Genomic DNA, 11,296 nt, shown 5'->3' with positions numbered 1-11,296 from the left:
AATTTTATTTAACTTTGGTTTCATAAATTGGTTAGTAATATTTTAATGTCTTCATCAGTGTAATAGAAGTATTTTGAATTTGGAGACTTCTTAAAATAACAAATTTTAATGAGAACTTATAAAGCAGATAACTTAATAGAATTTAATTTTTGTAGTAGGCTCTATGTACCAATTAAATAATAAACTGAAATGTTTATTTTTTTAAAAATCAAGTTTACTTTAATTCAGTAACCAATCTCTTAACTAACCCTCAGTAAGTCGATTGAAAAATAATATTCCAATTTCCAAACGAAGTGAACGAAACTGAGTGACGTCTGAGTCTGTTTTTCCATAACTGTCATTATCATGACATCGACTTTATATAGTATGACGTTGACATTTCTTTTTGTATCGGCGCTTGTTCGCTAAGGTGTGATTTCATATTTTAATCCTTAAAAATCCTTATAATATTTATATAATAAATAAAACTTGTATTGTAAAATGTGTTAACGATACACCATAAAGTGAGGTTCAATTAATATTTACGAGTGTTGTGTACATTTACAGATTGTTTACAATGGCCAAACCAAAAGGAGAGAGGAAAGGCAAGTCAGCGATAAATGAAGTTGTAACTCGTGAATACACAGTTAACCTACATAAACGACTTCATGGAGTTGGTTTTAAAAGACGTGCTCCTCGCGCGATTAAGGAGATCCGTAAATTCGCTGAACAACAAATGGGTACACCTGATGTTCGAGTAGACACTAGATTGAACAAATATCTATGGTCTAAGGGAATAAAGTAAGTTATAAGAATCAATAGTTTTCTCGTTAGTATTGTTTAATTGCTGTGTATTAACAGATCTATATGAATGAAAAGTTACTATTATAACCTCTTAATACTACTACATTACTTATAGCTTTACTTTTAAATCGTAATGTTCACTTTTTATGCTACTATCAATTAACAGTACACTTAAAAACGAATCAATTGTAATTATCATTGTTTGCAGTTCACATTTAACATTTCGTTATAATATATTAGATGATAAAACTGTCCATTTCTATAATATTTAATGATTTCTAAGCACTAACATCCATATCTGCCTACAAAGAGACCTATATTATTCCTATTTTATTTGGTGTTTCAATAACATGATAACTAACTTGAAGGCAGTCATCATAATTCTCCACACATTGTTTTATATTCTATTTTTAATAGAGATGTACTGTCTGTTTAATATTTCAATCCACCTTGAAGATACTTCTTCAAGTTAAAGTGACATAAAATATTAGATAATGTTATTAGTTCCGATACCAATATAACCAGATAGTTATTGCTAAAATGTAATTATTTCTAAATTGTTAGTAAAAAATCTTAACAAAAGTTTTTAAAGATGCTCAATCTAAGTGTCACATCTAATTTCAGGAACGTCCCCTTCAGAGTTCGTGTAAGGTTATCCCGTAGACGTAATGATGATGAGGACTCAACACACAAATTGTTCACACTGGTAACATATGTTCCAGTTGCATCAATCAAGGGCTTACAAACCGAAAATGTGGATGCTAGCCAAGAATAAATAAGTTAAGCATAATTAATTGCTTTTAATTTAACAACCATACAAACCTTAATTGAAACAAGTAGTTTTAGATAAGAGTTATTGAGTAATAATTCATAACTATAATAATTGTGCCTCTTAAAGTGTTAGGTTAAAACTTCATATAATTAAATTCGGCTTTTACCCTAAAATTTTATAAGTATGACTTTATAATACTGTTAAAATAAAAAGAAAATACCTTGTAAACAATATTTTAATAGACAAAACACTACCACTTTGCAATTTTAAGTCAGTTTTAATGAAAGTAACATAAATAATTAGACACTTATTTAATCTCTGAAAATCTAAGTTTTGTTTAAGTATAGCGCCATCTAGTATTTTGATGAAAATATAAATGAAACTATTACAAAATTTAAGTACTTTATAATACTAAATAAACAGCCTTAATACTAGGAACAGTACAGGCTTGTTAACTTTTATTAATTTTAATTTAATTACTAACATCACAGTTGGCGATTGTTCTAAATTATTTGTAATCACCATACCTACCCAATATATATTTTATTTAAACTATCAAGATATTAATCATGTACTAGGTATATCACTATATTCTGAGGACTTTTTAGCAATCAATAAAAAAAAGATGTTGAAAATGTCAGTTTGTCGTAAACCACTAATGAAAATTAAACAAATTTGAAACAAAATTGCTTTTAATTGTAAAATATAAATGGAGAATTGCATAACATTTTGTTGAAACAACTATAACGTTTATGGATAGCAGCAGCTGCGTATTATCTAATAAAACGTACAATAAACCTGTAAATGTTATCGCCGACGGGCTGATACGTGAAATCACGTGTTGGATCAACGCAGAGTAGGGCCTGGAGTAATAATGTGTAGGGCCCAGTGTGGAGCACTACATTTAGATACTACCCCTAACACTTAATGCATCTTTTAAAAAAATCAGTGGCGCTACAACCTCTTTTAGGTCTTGGCCTCAGATTTCTGAATATGTTTCATGACATTTTTTAATCTAACACACAAGTAGGTGATCAGCCTACCTGTGATTGTCTAAGACATGTCTGTTTCCTCACGATTTGTTCGCCGTTTGAGCGAATGTTAAATGCGCATATAGAAAGTCCATTGGTGCACAGCTAGGGATCGAATCTACGACGTCAGGGATGAGAGTCGCACGCTGAAGCCAACCTGTCTTCATGAAGAATGAATCTTTAACTTCTTTAGGCGCATTAGGGTAATTTTTTTACGGAACACCACGAACGTCTTGCAGCGCTTTTGACGAAGAAAAGGGAGAGCGATTGAGCGGGAGTGAGAAAGGTAGTGTAAGTAGCGAAAGTGTATTCGTTTAGTAGTTAGATATTAGAACTTTACATGGAAATTTTGTCGGATAATGTCTTGTGTAAACGCAGATTTTTATAAACCCTGTTAGCTATGTATCAAGTATACATTTTAGCTTTTTTGTGATATTATAATAAATTTTACTTAACTAGATATGCTTATATAACTTTTAATGTATTAAATACTTTTTTCTATTGTTAGTGACGTTTTTCTACAAACGTAGCAAAAGGCGAAAGATACAATTTTTGGAAAGATTTTTCATCTTGTTACGCCAAAGTATAACTTCTAACTGCGTTTAAGTACACATACATTTTATTTTTTTGTTTACCTCTGGTATAACAAGGTATAATACTTGACAGACTCACATCCTAAAAGTGAACTTTAGGTAAATCATACGTAGAATGCAACACTTTAAAATGTAACATAGGTTTTCTTGTGGGGCCCCAGAAATATAGCAGTTGGGGCCTACTTTCTAGCTCCATCCGGTCCTGGAAACCACAGTAGCTGCGAGCGACATCGCGTTGCGTGGAAATTACGTGTAAGGCCGTTTCAACTGTTCTATATTCAAAATTTATGACCATTATTTTTTGACGTGTTAACATTATTATGCATTAGCTCTATGGTATCTTTGAAATATTAAATAGTTTGCGTTATCTATGGTAAATTGCACTTTTGCAATATATATTGTAAGGTTCCTGGGTCATCGGGAGATTGAAATAATAGAAGATATTTTTCTTACTTTATATTCACCACTCGCGTATAACAATAGAATATTAGTGAAATAAAGGAATGTTAATTCTATAATCTTAATTCTATACAATTAAACAATCGAAGACGGTGTCTACGTCCGTCTATGTTCTTGGGGATTAACTCCCATGACTTAGTTAATTGCAGATGAAGAGAATGCTTGGGTCCGGCTTTACTCTCGGGGCGTGACTCCGACAACGAAATCGTCCTACTTATAAGTGATCCAAATGTACAACCATGGCACGTACATACATAGGAAATCTTTACGTTTGTAGCTGAGCAAGATTCTTGCCTTGGCACGTACATAGGGAAACATAAAATAAAAATAAAATACGTTTATTTTGAAACATAAGATCATCATGGTATCACTTATTCCACGTCATTAAATTCTAACCTGTTGGCTTCCCTACTCATCGGCAAAGAAGATAGAGGGTGTTGGCCGAGAGAAAAAGCCGGCGTAAAAACCTCGGTACTCTTTTAAAAAAAAGCAAATCATCAAACAATTCTACAGTATTTAAAACAAATATAGCAAATTAACATGACGCTTATAAAACTAAGGAAACCCGAGTGAGCAAAATGTACAGCCTTGTACATATAATTAAAAAAAAAATCTACGTAAATGTTGGTTTTCATGGTTTTGTGCAAATTAGCCGTGACTTCGTCTGCAGTTGGCTTTGAGATGTTATAATTTTTTATTTGTCTAGCAAGTTCACTCATTAAGATGACGGTAAGACAAATAGATAATAATTAATTAACATCGTCTAGTAAATTATTCTGTTTTCGTCAATATATACATGATTGCAAATATTAAATCAACTGAAATAAGCCAGAAACTGGTTTTTAAGATACCCCGAGTTAAATTAATAATTCTCTAAAAATAGCTAATGTTTAAATTTTGAGTTATGAAAGTGGCCGAAACGCAATAATGACTACAGATTATGATGAGATGTGACGACAATATATTTTAAATATGTAATTTTATAATGAAACAATTAAATAGTGGTTACAAAATAGGCCCTATTTTTAATCTGTTCAAGCAAAATCAGGGGTTAAGTTCGATCTAATATTCGTAACTGGAAATACAATATTCTTCGTTAAAGGGAACTTGTGAAGTACATAAAATACAAGGTCTGTGAAGGATATTTTCTGTGCTGTTACTGCATAACGCCTAAGACGATTGTTGGTGGCGCCTTAGGGTTTAATTGGGTACGCACATTAGCGTGTTCCACATAACCCTCCCGCACCAAGCAGACGGCGCCGCGGTAGCATATGCCATAGTAAAAAAAGTGCATAAAGTACATGTTAATTCTAGTAACAGGTTTGCTAAGAGCATGTCGCCTTGCCCAGGTGTGGGCTTGTCAGCCGCAAGACCAACTTTGCGGTTTGCTTCCATTACTGTGCCTAAATCTATTACAGAAGACGCTCCACATTTGTATTGATTTATCGGAGGTGGAATTTAAATTATTATGGAACGTACAAATATATAACTATTAATTAAGTAGTAAGTAGTAGAACTATAAAAAATGTATTATCTATGGAACGCTTTAATTGTTACGATTATTTTAATTTCAAATTTCAATTGTCCTGAATCGCTTTATATTTAAACGCGTGAATATAATAAAACTGTTGTGTACATTTAAAAACATTTGCTAGAAATTGAAAAATAAACCACACAAAATCTCTTTTTAATCTATTTGTCAATACAAATAGAGAGGATTACAATTCGACGTGTTAATACTACGTAAGTTATTGACAAAACATATAATTTATTAGCTTTTTATTTTCGAACGATGCTTCCGTTTATTTTCATATTCGCCCACAAATGATTATATATATATATATATATAGAATATATGTAAACAGAATCTAAAGAAAACTCCAAAAATCACTAAAAAGCCTGATGATCTACACGCCACTACTTTTTATGATTTACATTCCCAATATTCTGCATGTATCTTAAATTTATGGAGCCAAGCAATCACATCCCAGGTACACTTAAAATATACGGATGTACTTTTAAGATTTGAGGGTAAACAATTAACAAGGCGCGGAACAATATATAATGTTGTCATTTCTCTGTATACATTATTTGCGTGAACTGTACGAAGTTGTTGGGCATGCTTCTCACAGCAGAGTCGAAATGTTTTCCTTGAAAATTATTCCACAGTGTCTAAATAAACTAAGAACTTAAGTTTAAATAAGAGTTTGAAGTTGTACACTTATAATCGAGTTACATTAATTAACCATAGCGTGATATGGAAGGCATTGTACCTGTATCACATTATGGAATGATAATGCATGGTAAAGTTTCGTAGCGTGCACATACCATTGAATACATGTTTACGTATTCCTGTAAACGAGCCGTTGTTTGACTTTCATAACTTAAATTTAAAGTTCCTAAGCGTACGTACTCTGAACACTATACATACGTATGATACGTAACACTTAATTGAAACAATTAATTTATTGTAGTTGCTGTTAAAATCTCTATAATTTTTAAAAATCTAAAAATTTGTGCATCGTATTGTAATCCTTTGGGGATTTCGAATTTTTAATAAAATAATTCCCGAAACCGGATATTCGAAATGTCATCCATGTTTATCTGTTATTACTTTGAATTGAGGTAAATTGTCAAGCGTCATTATTTTAACTGCGTATAAGTTACGCGCAAATAACAGAAGTGAAACTCTATACAATAGATATTCTTTTTTTTTGACAAGTTTCTTTTTCTAATTCGTAATCATTAGTAGAAAAAAAGTATTGTGTGATTTTATGAAACCACGGTAAAAGTGGAATAAGTGATACCATGATGATCTTATGTTCCAAAATAAACGTATTTTATTTAATATGGCGAGCGCCATTTACTTTATCCCTACTCCGCGCATGCAACACACAGACGTAAAAGGTTGAGACGATGCAATAAATGTTTCACTTTAATAATAAATAGCATAAAACAAGTCTAGATCTAAAAGCTGCCACCGTTTTTGTATCTGTCTGGTGCTCATTTGATGATTCTAATAGGCTAGTAGACGATGAGTATTCTGTGCCTGACGTACGCCGTCGACTTTTTGGGTTAAAGGCATACCGGCTTCCGCTCTATATGTTCCATCTCTGTACGTGCGACTGTTAAACATACATAGAAAAGAAAACACTTTTTCAACGGATTGAAGCTATGTAAACTTATAATTAGTACCTGGATGACCGACACCGAATAGCTTTGTTTGGTATTTTTTTATATAAATTGTGTTTTTTGGAAACTTTATTTAAGTACGAATTATATACTAATAAAATTATGAAATATCAATTGTATTTTTCGATCTTACCGACAGTATAATAATAAAATATGAAGGGGTTATTTAAAGAAAAAAAAAACAGAGTAGCAGGACACCAGGATAGTTTTTCCCAACGTGGGGCCCACGCCCTACAGGAGGGCAATTGGATTGTTAAGAGGGGCAATCGAAATCAGCTGGATAGAACACAACGAGAAGAATTGATGCTAATCAAATTGGAACCTAATACAAAATCTCTGTGCAGCAGGCATCAAGCATTTAACCAAATACAGAAAAATCTTTATTAAAATTATTTGGACTTTGTACTATTTAAAATCAACTTATTGTTTCATTATCAATTTCCTAGTGATTTCTTCCTACAACCTATAATTTAAAACTTCTTAAGTGAACCATAAAATTTTGGAATATATACATTATGTATGTTACATAGGGGGGGTACATAAGAATTTTAGGTAGGCTAAGGCTAAAACGTATTTGATTAATCAAGCAAAATAAATCCGGAATGAAGAAATAAAATCCTATTAGTAGGATGACAAAATATTAAGTAATGTGTTGGTGGCATGATTTAAGGTACAAGTAGGATCTAAATTATTTTCACTTTTATAACTATTGTAATCTTGTATACCTATATATCTTTATATACATATATCATGTTCCCCACATTAACACTTACTAGTCTAGTCAACAAGTTCAAAAACGTGAAAAATTGAGATAAAGGTCCTAAAAATTCGATTCGGAATCACCTCTAGAAAAATGTTTGCCCCATTTTCAACTTCTAATTAAAATTATAAATAATGGAGATAGAATTCCGGGAGTTCGAGTTAATATTTTTCGAGTTATTAACAAAAAACAAAATATCATTTTTTTAATCTTATTTTGTTAATAACAATTGCAATTTGTTACCTGCACCAAAATCCTTCAAAAATATTTTCCTAGAGATGATTCCGAATCGAATGAGCCATCGCTCATATTTTTAGGACCTTTATATCTATTTTTCACGTTATTGAACTTGTTGACTAGACTATATGTAAAAAACTCAGTTTTGTATCGCGCAGCCCGGAAATACAGCGACTAATATTTAAGCTTTAACTTGTTTAAGCTATCGCGTAATATGGTTTAAAAGAGTATTAAGAATCTATAGGCAAAATTACTTGAAACATGAGCATACCGTACACAACTCTACGTACTTACCCTGTCTTACACCAGCACAACACAACCAAAAATTCTGCCATGCCACTTAGTTAAATGTATTGAATAATTTTTAATGGTTTTTCCCTTATGTAAAATTTTGAACCTTTTTTGGAGTTGAATATTATATATTCCATCTCTGGCTATATTTTTAGTGTAATTGTTTATTATATATAATGTTTGTTAGCTGTAGGATTGCGAAATAAATAGTAATCTTACTTTAGTAACTGGCAGGAATATTTATGCGAGTTGTACTATAGTGACAAAAGAGGGTACTTTCACTGGAGGGTTAAGGCATTATCTCTCGCGCTTGACCGAGCTTCGATCAGTCTCGAAGACTCCTAAGCCTTGTTAGGGTCTAATGACATGAGAACAACTGAGACATCTTATCTAAGCTATTACAGTATACTTGAAAAGGTGATTGCCATAAATATTCTCAGGAAAGTAACACACATTTTCTATAGAAATCGTGTTTCAGTATACGAATAGCATTTAATCAATAATTTGAATATAGAATTCAAGTATTATATAAAATTTCGAAAAAAAAAAGATATATACTTTATTTTAATATAATCTATGGTGTTTTTCTTACTGGTCTCTATACACTTGACATGTGAAATTCTTCTGTAATTTTCTACCGGCCATTTTTTTAAATATTACAATAACGCTAATGCTACTGTTACTGGTGTATTTGTACTAATATAATAAGTACACATATAAGTAATAACTTAGTGGGTATGTAACAATAGCTCTTATATATGTAGTGCCGTCTCTCCCTATGGGTTTTATTTGGTGAATTATAAAGGAATCAAATTGATAGATTCCAGTTACCATATTATAGATACAGGTTGCATACCTGTATCAACCATCTTCATGTATCATCATATTTACTTCATTATTATTAAGTAAACGGACTGCTTACTTAATAATAATGATTATGAAGTAAACAGTCCGTCATGTGAACAATGTCTCAAAGGGAAGATTATCCTTCAAAAACATTTCTTCTGTAAAAAAAACGACGAGACGGCATAAGTGAAAACTTAAATATTAACGTTGTGCATTTTTATATTTTGGAATGGTTAGGGTATAGTTTTGCACGAATTGCTTTAATTATCAGCATAAAAGTACTATCATTTATGTGGTAGAATACAATATTTATTTATTGCGCTATTGTATACAAACATGACAATTTGTATAACATTAAATACGCCGCGCCAGCTGTCTACTCTCCATCCGTCTTACGAATTTTCGATCAGGTCACGTGTTCATTTCAAAAATTTGTATGACAGATATAGATTTTGTACAGATCTATTAATTTGACGATCTTCATCGAATCATGGAAGTAGGTGTGGGAAGACAACGTCGTACATATTTTAAACGGGCACGCCTCCATTCGCACAAAGGCGTAATTTATTGTACCGCGTGGAGACGGGCTGCTGAGTTATGTCTCTGCGATAGCGACGCTTTTAACTATCTAATGGAGCGATTTACTGAAAGCACCTTGTGCCTATTTACCCGTTACAATGGGGCATGCATTTAATTGGTAGAGATGATTTATTAGTTATACCATATCACAAAAAGAACTTAGTATTTATTTATAATGGAGCAAACGAGCAGGTTCGCCTGATGTTTTGTCAAATTGCTATAACATTTTTGACCATCTGAGATAGACATCTTAATTCAAATAAAAATAAAAATGTGCCATTATTGGCATCCATTATTATTGGTTATCCAATCGACGGATTGTAAACTGCTATATAAAAAATACGCCATCTGTTGATACAAGCTCCATGGTAGGTCAGATCGGTGAATGTATACCTTTGTATGAAAATGACAGTTCAACTGTACCAATATCCTATCTTAAAATTTTGACTATCACTAGTTTTTAAAATAATTAAAATTTTGTTTGATATGTTTTAAACATAGATATGTATATTTTTAGATTAGTACGGTTTTATGTACTTTATTTTGTTTATATAGATTATCAAACATGTGTGTAAAGAGCGAAGAGATTGCATTCTAAACGTTGCCAAAAACGGATTGTCTTCGTAGGTTTTAGTTATTGGGATGTAGATAGGAGATCGGTCCACTGTCTGGTCAGATCTCAGATTGAAAACAATCAACAATTGTAGATTAATTATTGGGTTCGGGCGCAAGCCTACGATTGTCCATCGTCTTGCTGTCGAAATCCAGAATGGTGCAAAGCAGGACCGTATCATGGGGATCGTAAACCAGAAACCAGTATTGGAAGATTTTGCTGGATCAAGCTAAGGCTGCAAGCAGCGTCATGATGATCATATTTAGTATTTATAAATGACAAATCTATGGTCCGCGTAAATGCTCTCTTGGTTTTGATGACGATAAAATGTACGTAGACGTTTTGTATTTACTAACACAGATATGTCTAAAAATCAAATTAATTCTCGGGAACTGATTTCTTAAGACAATGCGCATATTTCCTTTATGAAACAAAAGCAATTGTTTAAGATAGTGAAAAAGATGGTTACGGGAGCTGGAGGCGAATCGTACAAAGTTTTTCAATAAAACATTGCCCTGAGAGACAACATTTCAATGGAGCGGGCGTTGTTTACGGCTGGCCCGCCGCCCACCGTCTCCTCAAGGCTCACTGCAAAACAATCTAATCTAAAGAAATTGATCAAATTCTGCTCACACTGACGTCACGTCTAGGCATGACGACTGTGAATAATTATGACTTTATTGGATGTTCTTAACATACTTTCAATACACTGTAATTATATACTTATAAATATATTACTTTATAAGTTAGAAATATTTGAAAATTCAATAAATATATATATAATAAATTAATAACATAAATAATAATACTTAGACATTAGTATACCTAAAGTAAATAATTGTAAAACTCATACGATTGTTTGAATACAGAACAAATTTGAACAAATTTGTTATACAGTCTGGTGATTTTTTGATTGTGTTGTGTTTGTCCATGTTTTGATAAAATTAAAAAAAAATAGTGAAACCGTGTGGACAAAACTGAATATTTAATAACTGTTTCTATATAAGGTCAAAATATGTTTTTAAAATAATAGATACTCCATCTAAATAATAAACAGTACCGTTAGTGTTACCAACTCTTTAAAATCCGTATAAAAAGTATTTGAAGTTTATTTTCACAAACATCCATTGTTGTTAGATT

At 31.9% G+C, this 11,296-nt stretch overlaps 1 protein-coding gene across 1 annotated transcript; it reads left to right on the top strand.

Moving 5' to 3' along the window:
• The first annotated feature begins 279 nt into the window (after positions 1-279).
• On the top strand, positions 280-1,573 carry LOC110996566 (60S ribosomal protein L31). The gene is made up of 3 exons (XM_022264304.2): positions 280-409; positions 547-780; positions 1,408-1,573. Exons 2-3 carry the CDS (start codon positions 557-559, stop codon positions 1,556-1,558), a joined length of 375 nt encoding a protein of 124 aa, XP_022119996.1. The 5' UTR covers positions 280-409; positions 547-556; the 3' UTR covers positions 1,559-1,573.
• The last annotated feature ends 9,723 nt before the right edge of the window (positions 1,574-11,296 follow it).

The sequence above is a fragment of the Pieris rapae genome, chromosome 22, assembly GCF_905147795.1.
Source record: "Pieris rapae chromosome 22, ilPieRapa1.1, whole genome shotgun sequence".
In the NCBI taxonomy this organism is placed as follows: Eukaryota; Metazoa; Arthropoda; class Insecta; order Lepidoptera; family Pieridae; genus Pieris; species Pieris rapae.
Note: the sequence above shows the minus strand (reverse complement) of the source record. Positions and strands in the feature narration are given on the sequence as shown.

Excerpts from the sequence above, each read along its gene's own strand:
- LOC110996566 (XM_022264304.2), top strand. The coding sequence starts at position 557 with ATGGCCAAACCAAAAGGAGAGAGGAAAGGCAAGTCAGCGATAAATGAA. Across the intron at positions 781-1,407 it reads CTATGGTCTAAGGGAATAAA|GAACGTCCCCTTCAGAGTTC; the intron begins GTAAGTTATAAG and ends ATCTAATTTCAG.